General features: G+C 45.7%; 2 protein-coding genes across 2 annotated transcripts; both read left to right on the top strand.

The window, feature by feature from the left end:
* The first annotated feature begins 1,595 nt into the window (after window positions 1–1,595).
* LOC149862728 (olfactory receptor OR9H1-like) lies at window positions 1,596–2,543 on the top strand. Its single transcript, XM_090053051.1, has one exon. It carries the CDS (start codon window positions 1,596–1,598, stop codon window positions 2,541–2,543), a length of 948 nt encoding a protein of 315 aa, XP_089909177.1.
* A 13,771-nt stretch (window positions 2,544–16,314) lies between these two features.
* LOC149862729 (olfactory receptor OR9H1-like) lies at window positions 16,315–17,262 on the top strand. The gene has a single exon (XM_090052937.1). It carries the CDS (start codon window positions 16,315–16,317, stop codon window positions 17,260–17,262), a length of 948 nt encoding a protein of 315 aa, XP_089909063.1.
* Window positions 17,263–19,283: the final 2,021 nt, after the last annotated feature.

Genomic DNA, 19,283 nt, shown 5'->3' on the forward strand with positions numbered 1-19,283 from the left:
AGACTCATGGTCAAGCAGGGCCTGAAACAGGCAGGTAAGCAGAAAGAGAAAGAGTGGAGGAAAGGGAATAATATCACACCAGGGACCTTAATGCCACCTTTGTCTGATTGCTGTTGATGTCAATGAGATATTTTCATTGCATTTATCCAGGGACTTCTATCTAGTGCCTCTCTAGGTCGCTCCTGAGCAGGTCGACAGGGCTGGAACTGAAAACACATCTCTGTCACCAGGGAGAAGCTCACTGCAGTCCTGAGTGATCTCATAGCACCTTGCCTGTGGAGACCTCAAGGCCCTTTGTGAATAGGGAAGCACCAGTCCGCTTTGCCTACACAATTTCTGCCTTTTAGCCAGCTTTAATACCATTCTCTTCAATATAACTCCTCCAACCACCGAACCACTTGAGCCTAGAAGAAAAGAATCGCAGGGCAGTAAAGATCCTAGGTCATATAACACTGCTAAGGAAAATTTAAGACCAAAATCCTTGGATTAGGGGGCAGGGAAAGGTGCCGATCCATGGAAACAAGCACATCTGAGGTGGTTTCAGAAGGTCCCAAAAGAAACTCATTGGAATGAAGCTGGGGGAAGTCTTGCTTTCAGGTACCTGTTGGCTTGGGAAGTGAAGGCACTGGGAAACTTTTCAGTGTGTCATTGATAGTGCTGTGGATGAGGAAGAGGTGACACAAGACATTTCATTCAACTTCTCAATTCAATACCAAAAGGCTTGGTAGGTAGATGTGTGCCAATTTAACCTCGTTATTTTTTGTATTATTCAATTTTGGTAAAAGAGCTGGTCATATTTTTTCAAAGAAAATTTCTATGTTCATTGAAAAACTAACACTTCACAGACAAATACTTTATCATACTGGAAAAAAACTAGTGTTTTCCTTAAGTTCCATGGTCTTAATTTTCTTTTGGTTCTGTTTGTGGATTAGAGGTGTAGGTAGGATGCCTGACATCTGACTCCCTAGGTATCTCTCCACTATTCATCCCCTTCTCTCTTTCCCCCCCTCTCCCAGCCTGTCTCTCACCCTTTGACTCCTCAATCTACATTCTCACTGACGACCTGTCTTGTATGCACACCAGCCCAGTCTCTGGCTTCTTTACTTTTCATTCCATCCAGGAAGAGTGCACACCAACTACTGAAACTTCCTTAGCCTGACGAAGAGTTTTTGAACCCGAAAGATTGCTTAATAATTGTTTTCCAACTATTTAAGTTGGTCAAATAAAAGATATCAGATTCACGCAAGGAACCTTGTTTGTGGTTTATGCATTTATTTATGTATCTTACTATTGCCATTATGTATGTTTCTATTTCCATAGTTGTGGAAATCCAGAAATGTACGTAAAAATATTTATTTAATTATAAACCCAATATTTTGTTTTGAAAAATTGCAAGAATTCCCAAAAATAAAATGTCTGGGCATATTGTGCAAGACTCTGTGAATATAAGAAACGAAGGGGGGAAAGTGAGCTGAATGGGCCAGTCTTTATCATAAACCCAGTCCCAGATACTTCAAGCATTCTGCAATCTGTCTCAACACTTGCTTTGTCTGTCACCCTTGCACTGTTTTTTTCCCGCACAGGAGAGCTGAGAAATGGCATCTGTGAGAAAGGAGAACCACACAGAGGTGACAGAATTCATCCTCCTGGGATTCGGAAGTGATCCTGGGACTCAGGTGCTGCCCTTCATGGTGTTCTTTGTGATTTACGTGACAACTGTGCTAGGGAACACTATCATGGTTCTCATCATTCGAATCGACCCTCGCCTTCACACCCCCATGTATTTCTTCCTCATGAATCTGTCTCTATTAGACCTCTGCTACTCCCCAACCATTGCCCCCAAAGCCATGGCCACCTTCCTGCAAGGCAGGCAAACCATTTCCTACTATGGATGTGCTGCACAGTCATTCTTTTTTGCTCTCTTTGTCACCACAGAAGCCTTCATCCTGACAGCAATGGCATACGATCGATACATAGCCATCTGCAACCCACTCCTCTATCCTGTCACCATGTCTAAAAGGGCCTGTGTTCAGCTTATTGTGGGATCCTATGTCTGTGGTGGCACAAATTCGCTGGTGCAAACCAGCTTCACCTTTGCACTCAGCTACTGTGGGCCTAAAGAGATCAACCATTTCTTCTGTGATGGTCCCCCACTACTAAACCTGTCCTGCAGCGATATGTACATCAGCGAACTTGTGCTCTTCATTTTATCTGGCCTCATCATAGTGATCACCTCAGGAATCATCCTCATCTCCTATGCCTGCATCATCTATGCCATTCTCAGGATTCGTTCAGCCAAGGGCAGGTCCAGGACCTTATCCACCTGCTCCTCCCACATGCTAGTTGTGGCTTTATTTTTTGGGACGGTTTCCTTTATGTATACCCAGCCAGGTTCTCTGTCTTCCCCACATGTGAGCAAGGTTGTGTCTGTGTTTTATACCCTTGTCATCCCCATGTTGAATCCCTTCATCTACAGCCTCAGGAACAAGGATGTAAAAGATGCTTTGAAGAGGAACATAGGTAGGAAAATGACTTCAAAATAAGCCTCTTCTGTGTATACACAGGTAAGCTACACTTCAGCATAACCAAATGAGAAGTAATTTATAATTATTTACATATATCTGTCCATCTATCTACATAATTTTCACTTGCAACCATCTCAACTTCTATATTCACATCTACCTATGCATTTAGGCCTCTCCTAACAGTATGATATATCATTATAAAAATGACTGACTCATTACATTCAGTCACCTCACATTTTTCAATATTTTTTCAAATTTTATCCCTTTTATATGTCTTAAGAGTGTCCCTTGTTCCAAACTTCCTTGAGTATTAAGGAACATTTTCTATCTTACAAGCATTTCACAGCTAAAATAGTCACAAGGCACTGATGATCTAGATTCTGAAATCCAAATGTATTCTCCATTCCATGCTTGTGTGTGCTTGTGCACATGTTGGCATTTCCTTTTTATAGCTGACCCCAGCTAAACACCCTACTATTTCATAAGGCTCTTAAGAAAAAAATTAGCAAAAGCATTACTCCTTGCAGTCAACTACAGTTTTAACACAGTGCCATTGGAGTCAATGGTATGTCAACTAAGAGCATTTGACCTCTTCAGCTAGTAGTTTCAGGTTTCCCTGTGGGAATTAGTCAGTTAGTTCTCAATTGAAGCTAACTGCTGCTGGCAAATAAAAATTGTCCTTTGTTCAAGAATTAGTAACTGTAGGAAAACTGATCCCAGAGACATAACAAGGCAGGGCAGCTATTACACATTGGGGCTAGGGACAGACATTACACATATATCAGTTTAAGTGATCAGAAACTGGTATAAACCTGTAACAGAACAGATGTCCAGTGCACATAAACCAGTTTGAAAATGGCTAAAACCAGTTTGGGATAAACCTGGTTGAATGTAGTATCAGACTAAGTAATTTGGCTCAAACCCATTTATGCAATGTCTGTCCCAGACCCCTTGCTGATTTAAGATATGCCAAACTCCCTCAGCATCTTGGGTGTGGCTTTCTGCTCCACAGCAGGGCTGGTCTCTCCCCTCTGCTCCCTGGCCGCAACTCCAGAGACTGCAGGCTGCTTCCCCTCTCACCGCAACTCCCTGCTAAGCAGGAATTCCCCACTCCCCTCCGCCTTGCTCAGGTGGTGTCTGTGTATTAGGTAGGAGACCACATGCTGGCTACAGTCATGCTGAATCAACAGGTAGAACCAACAGGCAGAATCAAGACGTAGCTGGTAATGTCCCCCTGTTGTTTTCTTAATTGGGTGATAAACACTGTTATGGATCCCATGCTAGGTAAATCACAGCATCCTGCCAGAGCCTGGCCATGTCCCCCTCAGCTCAGTACTGTGGAAGGAAGGGAGGGCTGTTCAAGCTCCCCCCCATCCCCTCTGGCTTCTAGTCTGAGCCACTACAGTCATGTGCCTGTGTTTCTGGGATGTCTGTCCATTTACAAAACTGATTTAGCATAGCCAGGTTAGACTAACCTGCAAAGATTGAATCAATTCAGACTCAATCTTTTTGAGTGTGTGTCCCTAACCTGGGACAGGAGGGACTTCTGGTTGCTGATGTATTTAGCATGGCTGCATAGCTGCAAGGGCAGTTGTTCTGTTTCCAACCTCCCTCCAAATCAGCACATAGGGCTGCTCCTCACTTCCTCTGCTTTACTACTAGTACTCAAGCAGAATGAATTTATCTTGCTGTTGGGGAAACAGAATTACATATGCTCCCGAAGTACCAAAACTTGGAATTAAACAATAGTGCCCATTTAGGCACAAAAACTTCAAGAGAATTTAGCCCTTTGCCCCTCAGGCCACCTACACCTCTTGCCAAGATCAGAGCTGTGCCCAGCTTTTCAAGTAGTTGTTCTGGCAGTTGGAGATTCTTTCTTTCTGTAATCACAGAAATCTTTCTGTAATCACCGTTGCAACTCATTTTGATGGAAAATTAGTTCTCTGAGTAAGCACATTCGCTAATTTCCAACCAGCTCAGTCTGTCATGCATGTTTTTGCAGTGTGGTGGTTTTTGCCCTCCAATAACCTCTTCATTGAACAAAGCATGTCAATGTGCCACAGCTTCTGGTTCTTCAGAAAGGACTCACTTTTAGATCCAAGACTTGTGGTTTAATGTTAGCACTGGCAGTTGGGAGGATTTGAAGCATTATCTTCTTTGACGTTTCACCAGCCACTGGAATCATTTCACACTAGCTCTCACTGACTGTCTTCCTGGTTGGAGAGGAAAGCTTCATACCAGAAGCTGTAAAGGTTCATCCATGAGCAGATCCAGGATCTGTGTAGCCACGCTCCCACCTGTGAGACACAGCCAAGTAATGTGTTGCCATGGTTCCTTGCTGTGATCCATTCCTTGCCGTGATCCGGGATGGCAGTGAGCTCTCAGAGCTCACCAGCACATAAGTGGAGATCTGCATGTGTTGTGAACTTCCCTGGGTAAGGCCCCGTGGAGTCCCTACTTTAAAACACCTCCACAGCCTAAATTCAGCAGGATGGAAGAGGTGGTGAGCATCAGCTGCTTACAGCTCCTCAGCTCCATGAAAGCATGGGATGAGCACCACTGCCCCTGCCCCTCATTCCCTTCTTTCTCCTGCTGTCAAATCTGGCGAGGAGGGAAAGGAAGAGCAAACAGCAGGTGGCTGCAGAGCAACTGGAAAGCAAAGACTCCAAGCCAACCAGCCAGTTCACTCACAGAGCTCGTAGCACATGTGGAGCTCCTGGCAGAAAGTCTGCTCAGTGTGCATGCAGCAAACAGCCAAAGGGAGATGGGACCATGCCACTACAATATTTCCCCATGTGGAGAAGGAAGGTTTTGTGTGTATTTGTATTACAGCTATTACACACCAGGACTTAAATCAAAGAAGGCTGTAAATGGAGATGACACACCAGCAGAAAGAAAAAACTCTTTACTAAGGAACTGCCCCAGCTTGACTCTATTCAGGCTGGAATGGCCTATGCTCTTTAAGGCCAAGCCAAGGTTAAGAACACCTACAAAATGTTGCCTTGAGGAAAGCAGAGTGGGGAGTGGATTATCAGAAGGTAGAAGACACCTCTCTATACAACAGAAACCTATGGGACTCTGACAGGAACTTGCCTGAGTCCCTGAAAACCTTCCAGGATGGAAGCAGTCTCCTATTCCTCACTGTTTTTTATGACTGAGGATAACAGCATGGTAATAAAGTGGATGCATTTATAAATTTTCAGGGTCTTAAGATGAGCGACAAGGTGAGAGAGGATTCAAAGTAAATGAACTGGAAGCTGAGGAGGTGGGAGTGAAACGCCTATCCCAGGAATCTCATTTATTTCTTCAGATGATCATTCTTGGCTCATTTTTCTCCTTTTTTCCATCAAAGAGCTTTCTCAAGAGGGGAGAAAAACTATAATTTAGAGAAACCAATAGGAGGCCTGGGACTGTCCCAGAGAGATCTGTCCCTGAGCTCTGGGTAGAGAAAACCAGTTTAGGTAAGGAAGTGTGTCCATGCCTCTTACTGTGTTAACCCATTCTCTTAAACATACAAACATAGAAAATGAGGGTTGGGAGGCACCTCAGGACCTCATCTAGTCCAGTCACCTGCTCAAAGCAGGACTGTCCCCAACTCCTTCATCCCAGCCAATCCTTTGTCTACCTGTCCCCACTCACCCCCCTTCCCCTGTCATTCCTTGATGAGCAATTTGCTAGTCTTTCATAAGTCACTGTTGATTTACCTTCTATACTTTCAGTGTCATCACCAGCAGCAGAAGTAGCTGCACCCTCTCATGCTCTTTGTTTGTCAGAGGTAAATGAGACTTCTCTTAGTACAGATACAGAGCGACTGGAAGGACACTATCTTTTCTGCCCATTTATCCAGTTACCTTTCTCACTCTGCCTAATCCAGTCTCCTGAGCATACATTGTCACTGACAAATTCTGTTCTTATACTCACTGCGCACGTCCACACATGAATGAACTCCAGCAATAAATGCCAGCACATATCACACCAGATTTTATTGCTCCTGGGTGCCATGTTTACTCGTGTACCCAGGACCACAACAGATTGAGGCCAGTCAGAGCATCTCCGGATAGCAGGGACCTAAGGGGTAAGTTTTCCAGCCCAGGGTTACTCCAACCCAGCTCAACATGCTACAGAGTAGCTGGCTGGGGCACAAGGGTACTTCAGTGTGGGGCTAGCCAGCAGGCAGCCCCTGAACTGAAGAACCATCATGCCCCAGCCAGCCCCATGAGTGTCTACATATCTACTGCTGAGCAATAAAGAACTCTGCTGCAGGATAGTACTTGTGTTTACAAGCACTAATATATGACAGAGTTAATTAGTTTGCTGTAGCCTAATAAGGCCATATGTGTAGACACAGAGACTTTACTGCAGAGCTAATTAAGTAGCCCTGCAGTAAACATCTCATGTAGATTCACCAACTGTGTGTCACTAGGGCAGCTGTTCCCAACCCAGGGTCATGACCCAAATGAGGATCATGGGGGCAATGCCAAAGCGTCACACACAAAAAATGAGCTGTACCATGTGCCGGGAGCTCCCCCGCATCAGCCCCTGCTGCCACTGCCACACTCCACTCCCAGAAGCAGGTTGTGGGAACAAAAAGTTGGGAACCACTGCACTCCAGTGTATTGCATGCTGTCTCACAGAGGAAGTAATTGTCTTTAACATTTTGAGTGACACTGGACAGGCTGAATGGCAAAGGAGCACATTTAAAGTTTAGGGGGAAGCGGTCCTGAATGTTATTCCCCATTTTGAAGAATAGGTGATTTCTTAACCACTGATGTAGACACACCATATATGTGTCCTAGATCTTGCTTTCAGAGGATCCAGAGAAAAACAGACCAGCCAGCCTCACTTCAGTCCCTGGAAAAAGCATGCAGCAGGTTCTCAAGGAATCCATTTTTAAGCACTTGGAGGAGAAAAATTTGATTAGGAACAGTCTGCATTGATTCACCAAGGCCAAATTATGCCTGACCAGCCTGATTGCCTTCTATGATGAGATAACTGGGTCTGGGGATGTGGGGAAGGCAGTGGATGTGGTATACCTGTAGCAAGAAACCCTTTTGTCTGCCCCTGCCTCTCCGACTCAAATGTGAAGCTCCTCCATATGGCAAAAGTCCCTATTTTAGTATTTGCCCCCTTTTTGGGGATGCTTTCTCTTTTCTACCTTTTCTTCCTTCCTCTCTTTTTCTTTTATTATATCATTATTGCTTTTATATAAGGTGTATGTGTAGTAAAAATATAGCTTGTAGATGATTTTACACATGTCCTTTAAGTTTAAAAGTAAGTTGTACCATGTAACAATGTTAGTAAGAGCAGGAATCTCTATATGGAGCAGGTCCCTGAATGAATCATGGTTGATTGTGTAACACAGTAGCTAGTCTGGATAAGTATGTTAATGAGTGGTAGTTAACACCAACAAAATCAGAGACCAAGGAGAGGAAATAATCAATAAAGAGCCAGGAATTCCTCAACCACTTCCAGAGCTCTCTTCATCACAGCAGTGAATCAATCAAAATTCATCAACAGACTCCTGATTGTACATGTGGATGTGACTCTTGGGGCTGACAGCTGCCATCCAGTAGCTACCAAGAGGGATGTCCCTCAAGCTCAACGACCCCTGGATTGGGTAAGCCCAAGAATTCGGGAGTCACCAAAGTCTGCCAGAGAGGGATAAAACGCAGTGAAGAATGACCTCCAATGGTGCCCTCTTTGACCTGACTAGCACCCTGCCTGTCCAGTCAGAAGGACCAGCCGGCAACCCCCTTCTGAAACAACATCACACTGAAAGAAGCCTCGACTGGCCATTGATGACAGACTCCAGTGCTTGGGGATAGGTATATCTTGACACCAGTGCTTAGTGTTCAGAGCTAGCTACTGTGAGTGTGTGTGTGTGTGCACGTGAATGAGTGTGTGTGTTTGAGGGGATCAGCACAGAGGTTTATGGCCTGACTTTTGCATCTGTCCAATAAACAAGAATTTTATGATGATCCTGTGAGTTGGTTCTTTGTATCCAACATACCTAGACTTTAGCAAGGCTTTTGATAGAGTCTCCCAAATCATTCATACAAGAAAGCTAAGGAAGTATGGGTTGGATGAATGGACTGTACAGTGGATAGAAACCTGGCTAGATCAATGACTAAACAGTTAGTGATCGATGGAGTGTTTACAGAGGGCTATACCCTGCATAGAAAGGACTGGGTGGAGAAGAAAGGTGGAGGGGTTGCTCTCTATGTGAAAGAGCACTACACCACCTTGGAAGGTGACATTGGCTCCAAAATGGCTTGAAACCCTCTGGGTCAAGTTGCGTGGGGAGGGATAGGGCGGCAAGAGAGTCCTAACTATAGGTGTATACTACAGACCACCAAACCAGGGGAAGGAACTCAATCTGGAGTTCACCCAAGAATTCACTGATGCTGCATGTGCACATGACATGGTCATCATGCGCAGTTCAAATTATCCAGATATCACCTGGGAGGAACACTTGGCCAAGCTGAAATGCTTGTGATCCTTCCTGGCCTGTGTTGAAGAGCTCTTCCTGACCCAGGAGGTGCATAAGCCAACCAGAGGTGACATTCTGCTAGACTTGGTCCTAGCCAAAGAAGTCTACCTCATGACTGACTTAAATATAGATGGAAGTCTGGACAACAGCGACCATGAAACCATCATGTTCACTGTTCAACATAAGGCAGACAAATCAGATAGCAGGATCAAAGTCTTGGACTTGAAAAATGCAAATTTCAACAAACTTAGGTCACTAGTAGGGCAAGTGCTGCAGGACCAAGGACAGAAGGCAAAAGATGTGCATGAAGAGTGGTTGTTCCTTAAGGACACAGTCCTGAAGCACAAAGGAAGTCCATTCCCATGCAGAGAAAAGGTAACAGAAGGGCTGGGAAGCCCTCATGGCTAAACAGGGAAATCACAGGCCTCTTAAGAAAGAAGAAAGAGGCTTATAAACAAGGGAAGCTTGGGGTGGGCCCCAAGGCGAACTATTCCACGACAGCCCACATGTGCAGGGAACAGATAAGACAGACTAAAGTGGTGACTGAACTTAGATAAGCAACAGAAATCAAAGACAACAAGAAGTCCTTCTTTAGGTACATAGCAAACAGAAGGAAAACAAATGGAAGTATGCGGCCATTACTCAACAGCTCAGGAGAGCTAGTTATTGGTACCCATGAGAAAGATGAACTCCTGAATGACTACTTTGCCTCAGTCTTTCACTGGACAAAGGGAAAAACCATGACAGTTGGAAAAGGGGGTGAGCATGGTAAGAATAATTACCATCCTACTACTGCTGTAGAATTGGTATATGAGCAATTTTAAATATTAGACAAATACAAGTCAGCAGGACCGGATGATCTTCATCTGAGAGTGCTGAAGAAGCTGGCTGAAGTCATTGTGGAACCCCTAGCAAAAGTCTTCCACAACTCATGGCACTCTGGAGAAGTCCCTGAGGACTGGAAGAGGGCCAGTGTTGTGTCCATCCACAAGAAGGGCAGGAGGGAGGACCCAGGTAACTACAGGGCAATCAGTCTAACTTCCATCCTAGGGAAAATCCTAGAAAAGTTCATCAAGGAGTCTATCTGTGATAAGCCCACAGAAGGTAAGATTCAGAATGATAGCCAGCATGGCTTCATCACAGGCAGGTCTTGTCTTACCAAACTCATCTCCTTCTATGACCAAGTAACTCGCCACCTGGACGTGAAAGAGCAGGCTGACATTGTATACTTTGACTTCGAAAAGTCTTTTGATCTAGTATCCCATGATCTGCATCCAGTTCTGGGCACCACACTTTAACAAGGATGTGGACAAGTTCAAGAGAGTCCAAAGAAGAGCCACCTGTATGATCAGAGTCTGACACAGCAAGCCATACGAGAAAAGGCTGAGGGATCTGGGACTCTTCAGCCTGAGGCAAAGAGACAGGACCTGATTGTAGCTTACTACTACACTAGGGGCGTACATCAACGGCTTGGTGAGCAACTGTTCACCTAGGCACCGGATGGGAAAACCAGAAGTAATGGCCACATATTCTTAGAAGATCGATTCAGGATCAATATTAGGAAAAACTTCTTAAAAGTCACGGTGCCCAGACTGTAGAATAAGCTCCCTCCAGAGGTGGTCCAATCACCAACCCTGGAAATCTTCAAAAGGAGACTATACAGTCACCTTGCTGGCATCACCTGACCCCCCATTTTCTTTCCTGCTTGGTGCAGGAGGTTGGATCTGATGATCTTCTGGGGTCCCTTCTGGCCTTACAATCTATGAATTTATGAATGGCTCGATGTCTAGTTGGCATCCGGTATCAAGTGGAGTGCCCCAGGGTTTCGTCCGGGGGGTGGGGGAAGGGGGGGCAGTTTTGTTCACTATCTTCATTAACAATTTCAGAGTTGGGATGGATTGCACACTAAGCAAGGTCATGGATGGCACCAAGCTGCAGGGTGTAGTAGGCATGTAGGAGAGTAGGGCAAAGATTCAGTGACCTAGATCAATTGGAGGCCTGGGCCACAAGAAATCTCATGAGATTCAAAAAAGACAAGTAAAACATCCTGCATTTAGGATGGAAGAATCCCAGGTATCGGTATAGGTGGGGGGCTGACTGGCTGGGTAGAAGCTCTGCACAAAAGGACTGGGGGGTTCCAGTAGACAATAAGATGGATCTGAATCAACAGTGTGTCCTTGCTGCCATGAACGCTAAGAATATATAGGTAGTCCTCAGACTTATGATGCAATTGGTTCCTGAAAACCAGATCATAAGTCAAAATGTCATAACTCAGAGCCAATTTTCCCATAGGAACAGTGTTACAAATGAGGGGATCGGTCTCTTTATGATGGTTGATACTGAGTGCAGCTGGTAAGTGGAGGAAGGGGAGGGAAAAGGGAAGGGGCATGGGGTGGGGCAAATCAATGGCCCCCTGTGGTGAGGGAGCAACTGGGGCTGTGGCTGGTGCAAGCGCTGCCCAGCTGGGGCCGGGCAGGCATGGGAAGGGTGGGTGGTGGCTCCTGCCACTGCATGCTGCTCTTTCGGTGGCTCAACTAGCGGTTCCCACCACTGGTCCATGTAGGCATGGTGGGGGTGTGTGCCCCTGGATCTGTGCGGGGTGGGGCAGGCGGGGCAGGGGCTTCACAGGGCTGTGCTTCGGGCAGGCAGTGGGGACTATGGCAAATTTTCAGGTGGCTGCAGCCTCTCCATAGCTCTGCTCTGCTGCCCACCCCACACAAATCCAGGGGCACACACCCACCGCCCTTCATACCCTCAAAACCACAGCTCATCTGGAGGACACGGTGTGGAGGGCAGCTCCTGCTGCTGCAAGCCGCTTGTGCAGAGGCAGTGAAACAGTTGTGCCCCATACCCATCCCCCAGAGCTGGGTAATTGGCAGCAGGGCAAGCAGCAGAGCAGGGTACTGGAGAGGCTGAAGCCACCCAAAAATTCACCAGAGACCCCACCGCCCACCTGGAGCACAGCCCAGCTGCCCCACCCTGCACAGATCCGGGGCCACATGCCCCCCCATGCCCTCCCGGACCAGCAGTGGAAGCAGCGGCAGGAACTGCCAGTTCAGCTGCCAGACAAGAAGTGCACAGTGGTGGGGGCTACCGCCCCCCCCCCCCACTCCCAATGCCCACCCAGCCCCAGCTGGGCAACGCTTGCCCCAGCCCTAGGCCCAGCCCCAGCCTACTCTCTTCCTCACTGTGGGGGGCGCTGGTCTGCCCCCCCACACCCCTTTCCCAACCCCTTCCAGAACTTTCCAGCTGCGAACAGTATCGGCCATCATAAAGACAAAGCCCACATCAGAACGTTGAAATGTGGTGTCAATTTATAAATGTTGTAAGTGACATTCATCGCAACTCAAACAGTTGTAAGTTGAGGACTGCTTGTACTGGGCAGCATTAGTAGGATAGTTGCTAGCAGATTGATGGAAATAATTAATGCCCTCTATTTTGCACTGGTGAGGCCACTTATGGAGCGTATACTACTGTGTATCCACTTTTGGGCCTCCCATTATAGAAAGGATGTGAACAGATAGGAAAGAGTGCAGCAGAGAGCAACATAAATGGTTAGGGGACTGCGGCACATGAGATCTGAGGAGAGGCTGAGGTAACTGCGCTGATTAAGTCTGCAAAAGAGAAGACTGAGCGGGGTTTTGATAGCAGCCGTCAGGTCCCTGCAGGGGTTCCTAAGAGGATGGAGCCGGACTGTTCTCAGTGGTGGCAGATGACAGAACAAGGAGCAATGGGCTCCAGTTGCAGCAAGGGAAGTTTAGGTTACGTATGAGCACATACATTCTCACTAAGACGGTGGTAAAACACTGGAACAGGTTACCCAGATAATCTCCATCCTTGGAGGTTTTTAAGACCTGGGATGACAAAGATTTAGCAGGGCTGATAAAGTGGGGATGGTCCAGCCTGGGCAGAGGGATGGACTACATGATCTCCTGGGTCCCTCCCAACTCTAATATCTTGCTTAAGTGGCTATTTGTGCCCTTTCTCAGGTTCAAAGTCTGACCAGCCAACCACCCAACCAATAAGAACAACTGGATTAATCTCCTTTCTTACCTTCCCAAGGGACCCAAGTATAAAAATTCACAAGCTATCAGGAAACACAGATCTAGCTGGGCTACCCACCATGGGCTTGTTTCTGGGAATTACCCCTTTTGGCTACTTTCCTATTTTCCCATGCTTTCTCAGGCATCAGCACTCAAATCACATTGGCCTTGGGTGCATGCTAATGGCCCAGAGGCATTTTGGCCCACATCATAATTCACAGGTCAGTGTTTTCACTTTTTTCCCCCTAGAGTGGCCTGTAGTCTGGCCCCAATTCATACTGACACTTCATGCTTTTCAGACTGAACGTTATTAATTACATGCTAACTTTAGCCTCTTTGAGCAGCAGGGACAGCAACTTCAACAGCCAATCTGTGGACTTTGTCCCTCGCAATCTCTAGGCCCATATACTTAAAACTCCAGTGTCTGTACTATCTACTCCTAAACCTTGGCCACTGCTATCTCCCTCTGACCTTCCTTTCAGGTTATGCCTACCAGTCATTATATTCCCCCAGGTTTGAAAATGTTTTTCTAAAATTCAGAAAAACATTTTACCACTCCCCCTAGATCAACTCCTAAACAGCCTAGACTGTGGGATTCCCTCCCCTTGCCAGTATATGGAGTTAAAGACCATTTGCCTGGATGTCCAGCTGTGTCTGCTCACCCATTAGACATGTGCCATGCTGGGCAAGGGGGCAGAAGTGAGCAGGGAGGGTGCTGAGGCCTGTGGCAAGGGGCCACTGAGGTAAGAGACAGGGATCAACCTCTGGTTCCCTTTCCTTACTACTCCTGAAATGCCCATTAGCCAGTGTCTCTCTCCTTCCTTTACTCTCCAGGCCCCACATATGCTGCTTCTCCCCACTGCCACTCCCCACCTGGCTTTGCCCCTCCAAGGACCTCTCTGTCTTCTCTAGCTCCTTCTCCACTGGCTGCTCTTTTCGCTCCTCCAGCAACATCTTCCTGGGAAAGAGAGGCCCTGGGGACATACAAGCTCTGCTCTCAATCTTGGGGGTAGAAATAGCTGCTCTGCTGAAAAGTGGCCAAGAGCTGTGGGCTGTCTAAGGACCTGCACATGATGGAGCTACCTGCTTGTGAGCCAGGCCCTGAGGGGTTGGGGCTTGGAGATTTGCTCTGCAACAGTGAGTGAAAAAAGAGGAGATAGCTTCTACCAGACAGAAAACAGCCCAAACAAGCAAATAAGAAACATGGCTATAAACAAATCTGGTTCATCTACTTCCAGGACACGATGAAGAATGGCCTAGAGCCCACTACAACACAATGCTGTTCTCCCCTGGCACATACACTGTGCTCCCCACATCCTTCTCCAGGCCATGTCCAAAGAGCTCATGGTCTCAGGGTCAAGCAGGGCCTGAAACACAGGCAGGTAGCCAGAGAGAGAAAGAGGGGAGGAGAGGAAATCATAGCTGCAGGGGAACCTTTATGCCAGCTCAGTCTGATTGCTGTTGATTTGAAAGAGAGAATATTTTTATAGCATTCATCCAGGGACATCAATCTAGTGCCTCTCTAATTCACTCCAGAATGGGTCCACAGGGCTGGGACTGAAAACACATCTCGTCACCAGGGAGAAGCTCACTGCAGTGATCTCCTACCACCTATTCTCCAGAGACCGCAAGGCCATGACTCAATACCACTCCCTTCAATATAACTGCTAGAACAGTCCCAACACTTGAGCTTGGCAGAAAGGATTTCTAGGGCAGTAAAGATCCCAAATCAGTTATCAATGTTAAGACAAATTTACTACCCAAATTCTTAGATTAGGTGGCAGTGAAAAGGGCAGACCTGTAGATAGAAGAGCATCTGAGGTGGTTTCAGAAAGCTCCAAAAGAGATCAAGTTGAATGAAGCTGGGGTGAGTCTTGCTTTCTGGTACCTGTCAGCTAGGAAAGTGAAGGCACTGGGAAGCTTTACGTGAGATAACAATGATAAAATGCAGAAGATTTTTCATTCAATGTCTCCATTCCATGCAAAAAGGCTTTTGGTGGGTAGGTGTATGCTGCCTCAACCGAGCTAGTTTTTGTACTTTTAAATTTGGCAATACAGCTGGTTCTATAATTTTAAATCAACATTCTTACTTTTTATTCAAAAGCTAAATTGTATCAGCCAAACACTTTCTAATATTGAAAACAAAAGTAAGACAAAACAAAAGGAAAATTTCTATTTTCATTGAAAGGCTAACATTTCACAGACAAATACTTTATCATACTGAAAAAAAAACTAGTGTTTTCCTTAAGTTCCATGGTCTTAATTTTCTTTTGGTTCTGTTTGGGGTTTATGCATTTATTTATGTATGTTTCTATTTCCATTATGCGGGTTTCTATTTCCATAGTTGTGGCAAGCCAAAAATGTATGTAAACATATTTTTAAATCATAAACCCAATATTCTGTTTTAAACAATTGCTGGAAGTCTCAAAAACAAGAAGTCTAGACATCTTGTGCAAGCCTCTGTGAATGTAACAAATAAAGGTGGGAAGGTGACCTGAATGAGTCCGTCTTTATCGAGAAGCCAGCCTTTCTTTTCTATTTACATGAGGTTGCTGTTTGCAGAGGCACCACAGGAGTTTGGGGCACATTTCTCAAAGCACCTGAGTACCTCAAGATACCGGTAGGCACCAAGGGAGATTTTCAAAATCACCACCTCGGTTCCAACCTTGGCTGATTTCATTCTTACTGAGCTGAGATTCCATAGACATTACTACAGGACACAGGTATTGCTTCTGTTTGGCTATGGTACATGTGCCATGGTTGCAAAGATGCCATCAGGTGAACTGAGGACTCATCCTTTTAAGTATTTCTTGAGGGTTTGCTCTAGTCCAATGAAAAATTGTGGGTTTGCAGCAAGAAAATAGTCATACCATATCCCCCCCCGTTCAAACCTCTCAGTTTAAAGTATATCCATGTACAGACTGGGAGCCATGTTCCACCAAGCACAGAAAGGCTGAATAACACTTCATAAACCTGTGAATGACAAGCGACACCAGTAGATTTTGCTAATATTATACCAAGGGCACTTTCCCCAAGTGTTATCATAAGGAGAAATTATATGTAAAAATAGATTCATTGAAGAAAACTCTGATTTTCAATAGACTTGCTGTAGATTTATCAAGTTGAGGTTTAAGTAAGTTTTGAAGGGCTCTGTCACAATAAGCCCAAAGGGACTTGAAGCGTTCTGCAGTCTGTTTAGCCACTTTGCTATTTCCTTCATCCATACACATCTTTGCCCCCCAGGCAGAGATGAGCGATGCAGTCTACAGGAGAGCAAAACCACACGGCCGTGACAGAATTCATCCTGCTGGGATTCGGGAGTGGTGCTGGCACTCAGGTGCTGCCCTTTGTGGTGTTCCTTGTGATTTACTTGACAACCATGCTAGGGAACACCATCATGGTTCTCATCATTCGAATCGACCCTCACCTTCACACCCCCATGTATTTCTTCCTCATGAACCTGTCACTCCTAGACCTCTGCTACTCCTCAACCATTGCCCCCAAAGCCATGGCCACCTTCTTACAAAGCAGCAAAACCATTTCCTACAATGGATGTGCTGCACAGTTCTTCTTTTTTGCTGTGTTTGTTGTCATAGAAACCCTCATCCTGACAGCAATGGCATACGATCGATACATAGCCATCTGCAACCCACTGCTCTATCCTGTCACCATGTCCAAAAGGTTTTGTGTGCAGCTCATTGTTGCCTCCTATATCTGTGGTGGCGCACATTCGCTAGTGGAAACCAGCTTCACCTTTTCACTCAGCTACTGTGGGCCTAAAGAGATCAACCATTTCTTCTGTGATGGTCCCCCGCTACTAAACCTGTCCTGCAGCGATATTTACATCAATAAATTGGTAATGTTTGTTTTATCTGGTTTCATCATAGTGAGCACCTCAGGAACCATCCTCATCTCCTACGCCTACATCATCTATGCCATTCTCAGGATTCGTTCAGCCAAGGGCAGGTCCAGGACCTTATCCACCTGCTCCTCCCACATGGTGGCTGTGGCTTTATTCTTTGCAACCGTTTCCTTTATGTATGCCCAGCCAGGTTCTCTGTCTTCCCCACATCTGAGCAAGGTGGTGTCTGTGTTTTATACCCTTGTCATCCCCATGTTGAATCCCTTCATCTACAGCCTCAGGAACAAGGATGTGAAAGATGCTTTGAGGCGGACCATAGGTAGAAAAATGATTTCAAATTAAGCCTCTTCTGTGTTTATAGAACTAAACTACAGTTCAGGCTCATAAAGTGGGAAATAATGAATAATGATTTGCATGCATCTGCACATCTCTCTGCCTAATGTTCATTAGCCTCCAACTCTCCCTCTATATTTATATCTACCTATGTTTTTAGGCCTCTCCTAACAATATGGTGTGTTATTATAAGAATGAGTGTTTCATTATAGTAAGTCACCCCCATATTTTAAGTTTTTCTTTCAATTTTTAAATCCTTTCCTTTTTTAAGCACATCTCACTCCAGACCGTGGTGACAAACTTCTTTGAATTTTAAGCAGCATTTGTTTTCTAACCACAATTTTCACAACTGAAATCATCACGTGATAATGCTGATCTAGGTTCTACAGTCCAATTGTATTTCCCCTTCCCTGCTTGTGTTTGCTTGTGTCCATGTTTGTCCATCTCCTCCTAAGGGCTGACACCACAGCTAAACACCCTGCTATTTCATAAAGGGCTTAGGAAAGGATTAGCAAAAACAGTCATCTTTGAATGTGTATGTTGGATATCAGTCTTAAAAGTGATGAAGGAGCAAGAGCTGTGATCCGGGGGCTGCTGCACTTTATACTTCCTGCATCTAACATAGCTCTTAACCAAATAATTTAACAACTCTACACCAGGCAATATGCATGAAAACTACTGTACTTCCTGCCTCATGAAGCCTGCAGAAAATTGTCTCTTCATATGAATACACAGATATCATTCATCTATCGTTAGTACAATATAAAGCACCTGATACAAAGAAAGAAAACCACAGACATAGCAAAAGCCACTAGCGATTAATTAACTCCAAATCAATTCCAATTAAAAATAAGACACACATTGTAAAAATGAGAAAAAATAACCATTAAAAGCAGCTAGCAGAGGAAAGGTTAGTTTCTCCCGCCATGGCGGTCTTAAATCCATACTGGGTGCCCTCCTGATAGATGCTGCTTACTCACAAGTTAGTCAAATAGAAGCAAGGGGATGGAGGTTCATAGTCTGTGCTATGTTGTTTACACTAGGACAGTGGTTCTCAGCCAATGTGGCATGGTACCCTGGGTTACCTTGAGATTTTTTAAGGGGTGCTATGTAATATTAGCACTATTAGATGTATTAATATGATTCTCCACCTAGAGATGAATCTACATAAACATAGATTCCCACTGAGATAAACCCAACAGGTAGGGCATATGTCTTCCCCTTCTTCATCTCCTCTCCTCCCCCGAATGTGTATGTTGATAGACATTCAGGTAGCTGGCCTGAAGCATTTAATTAGCAAGAATATTCAGCTCATAAAAGTTTGCCCCGTGCTACATGGTGTGCCATAGCCTCATTACACAAACTTTATGAGCCTGAACCTTGAACACAGGTCAGAGATTTGGACATACACACAACTTCAAATGTTTTCTCTACATACCTCTAGGTAGCAGGGGCTCATGAGTGCTGCAATGCTGGGGCACAGAGCATCCCACAGCAGCACAGGAGGCTCCCCAGCACGCTGAGCAGCACACCTAGAAGTGGACCAGAAGCATTTCCATTCCATATCCAGGTCCACCATGGAGCGCATTGGGGGGCCCCCCTGCATCTCCCTTGCTCGGTGACTGATGCCTCCTGGGTCTCGAATGGGGGCACCCGGGGTCCTCCTGTGGCTAATCACCAAGCCAGGGAGCATGCAGGGGGCCCCCAGCACGCTCCCCAGGAGACCCAGTAGTTCTGGTCCACTTCTGGGTTCACCGCCAAGCACATGGAGGACCCTGCTCCCCCCTGCACTCCTCTGAGACACTCCATGCGCCCCAGCATTGTAGTGTTCACAAGCTGTGCCAGGTACCTCAAGATACATAGAAAAAACATTTGAAACTGTGTCTATGTCCGAATTGCTGATTCTCCAAATCAGCATTAAATCTTCAGATCCTGATTCAGCCAATTTGAATCAGGGACAGTGATCTTAATCAATTAATTGAATCACTGTCCCCAACTCAGGCCAAATCTGAATTGAATAGGACCTGCTT

This window comes from Crocodylus siamensis, chromosome 6, assembly GCF_052110815.1.
Source record: "Crocodylus siamensis isolate JL-2025a chromosome 6, ASM5211081v1, whole genome shotgun sequence".
NCBI classification, from domain to species: domain Eukaryota; kingdom Metazoa; phylum Chordata; order Crocodylia; family Crocodylidae; genus Crocodylus; species Crocodylus siamensis.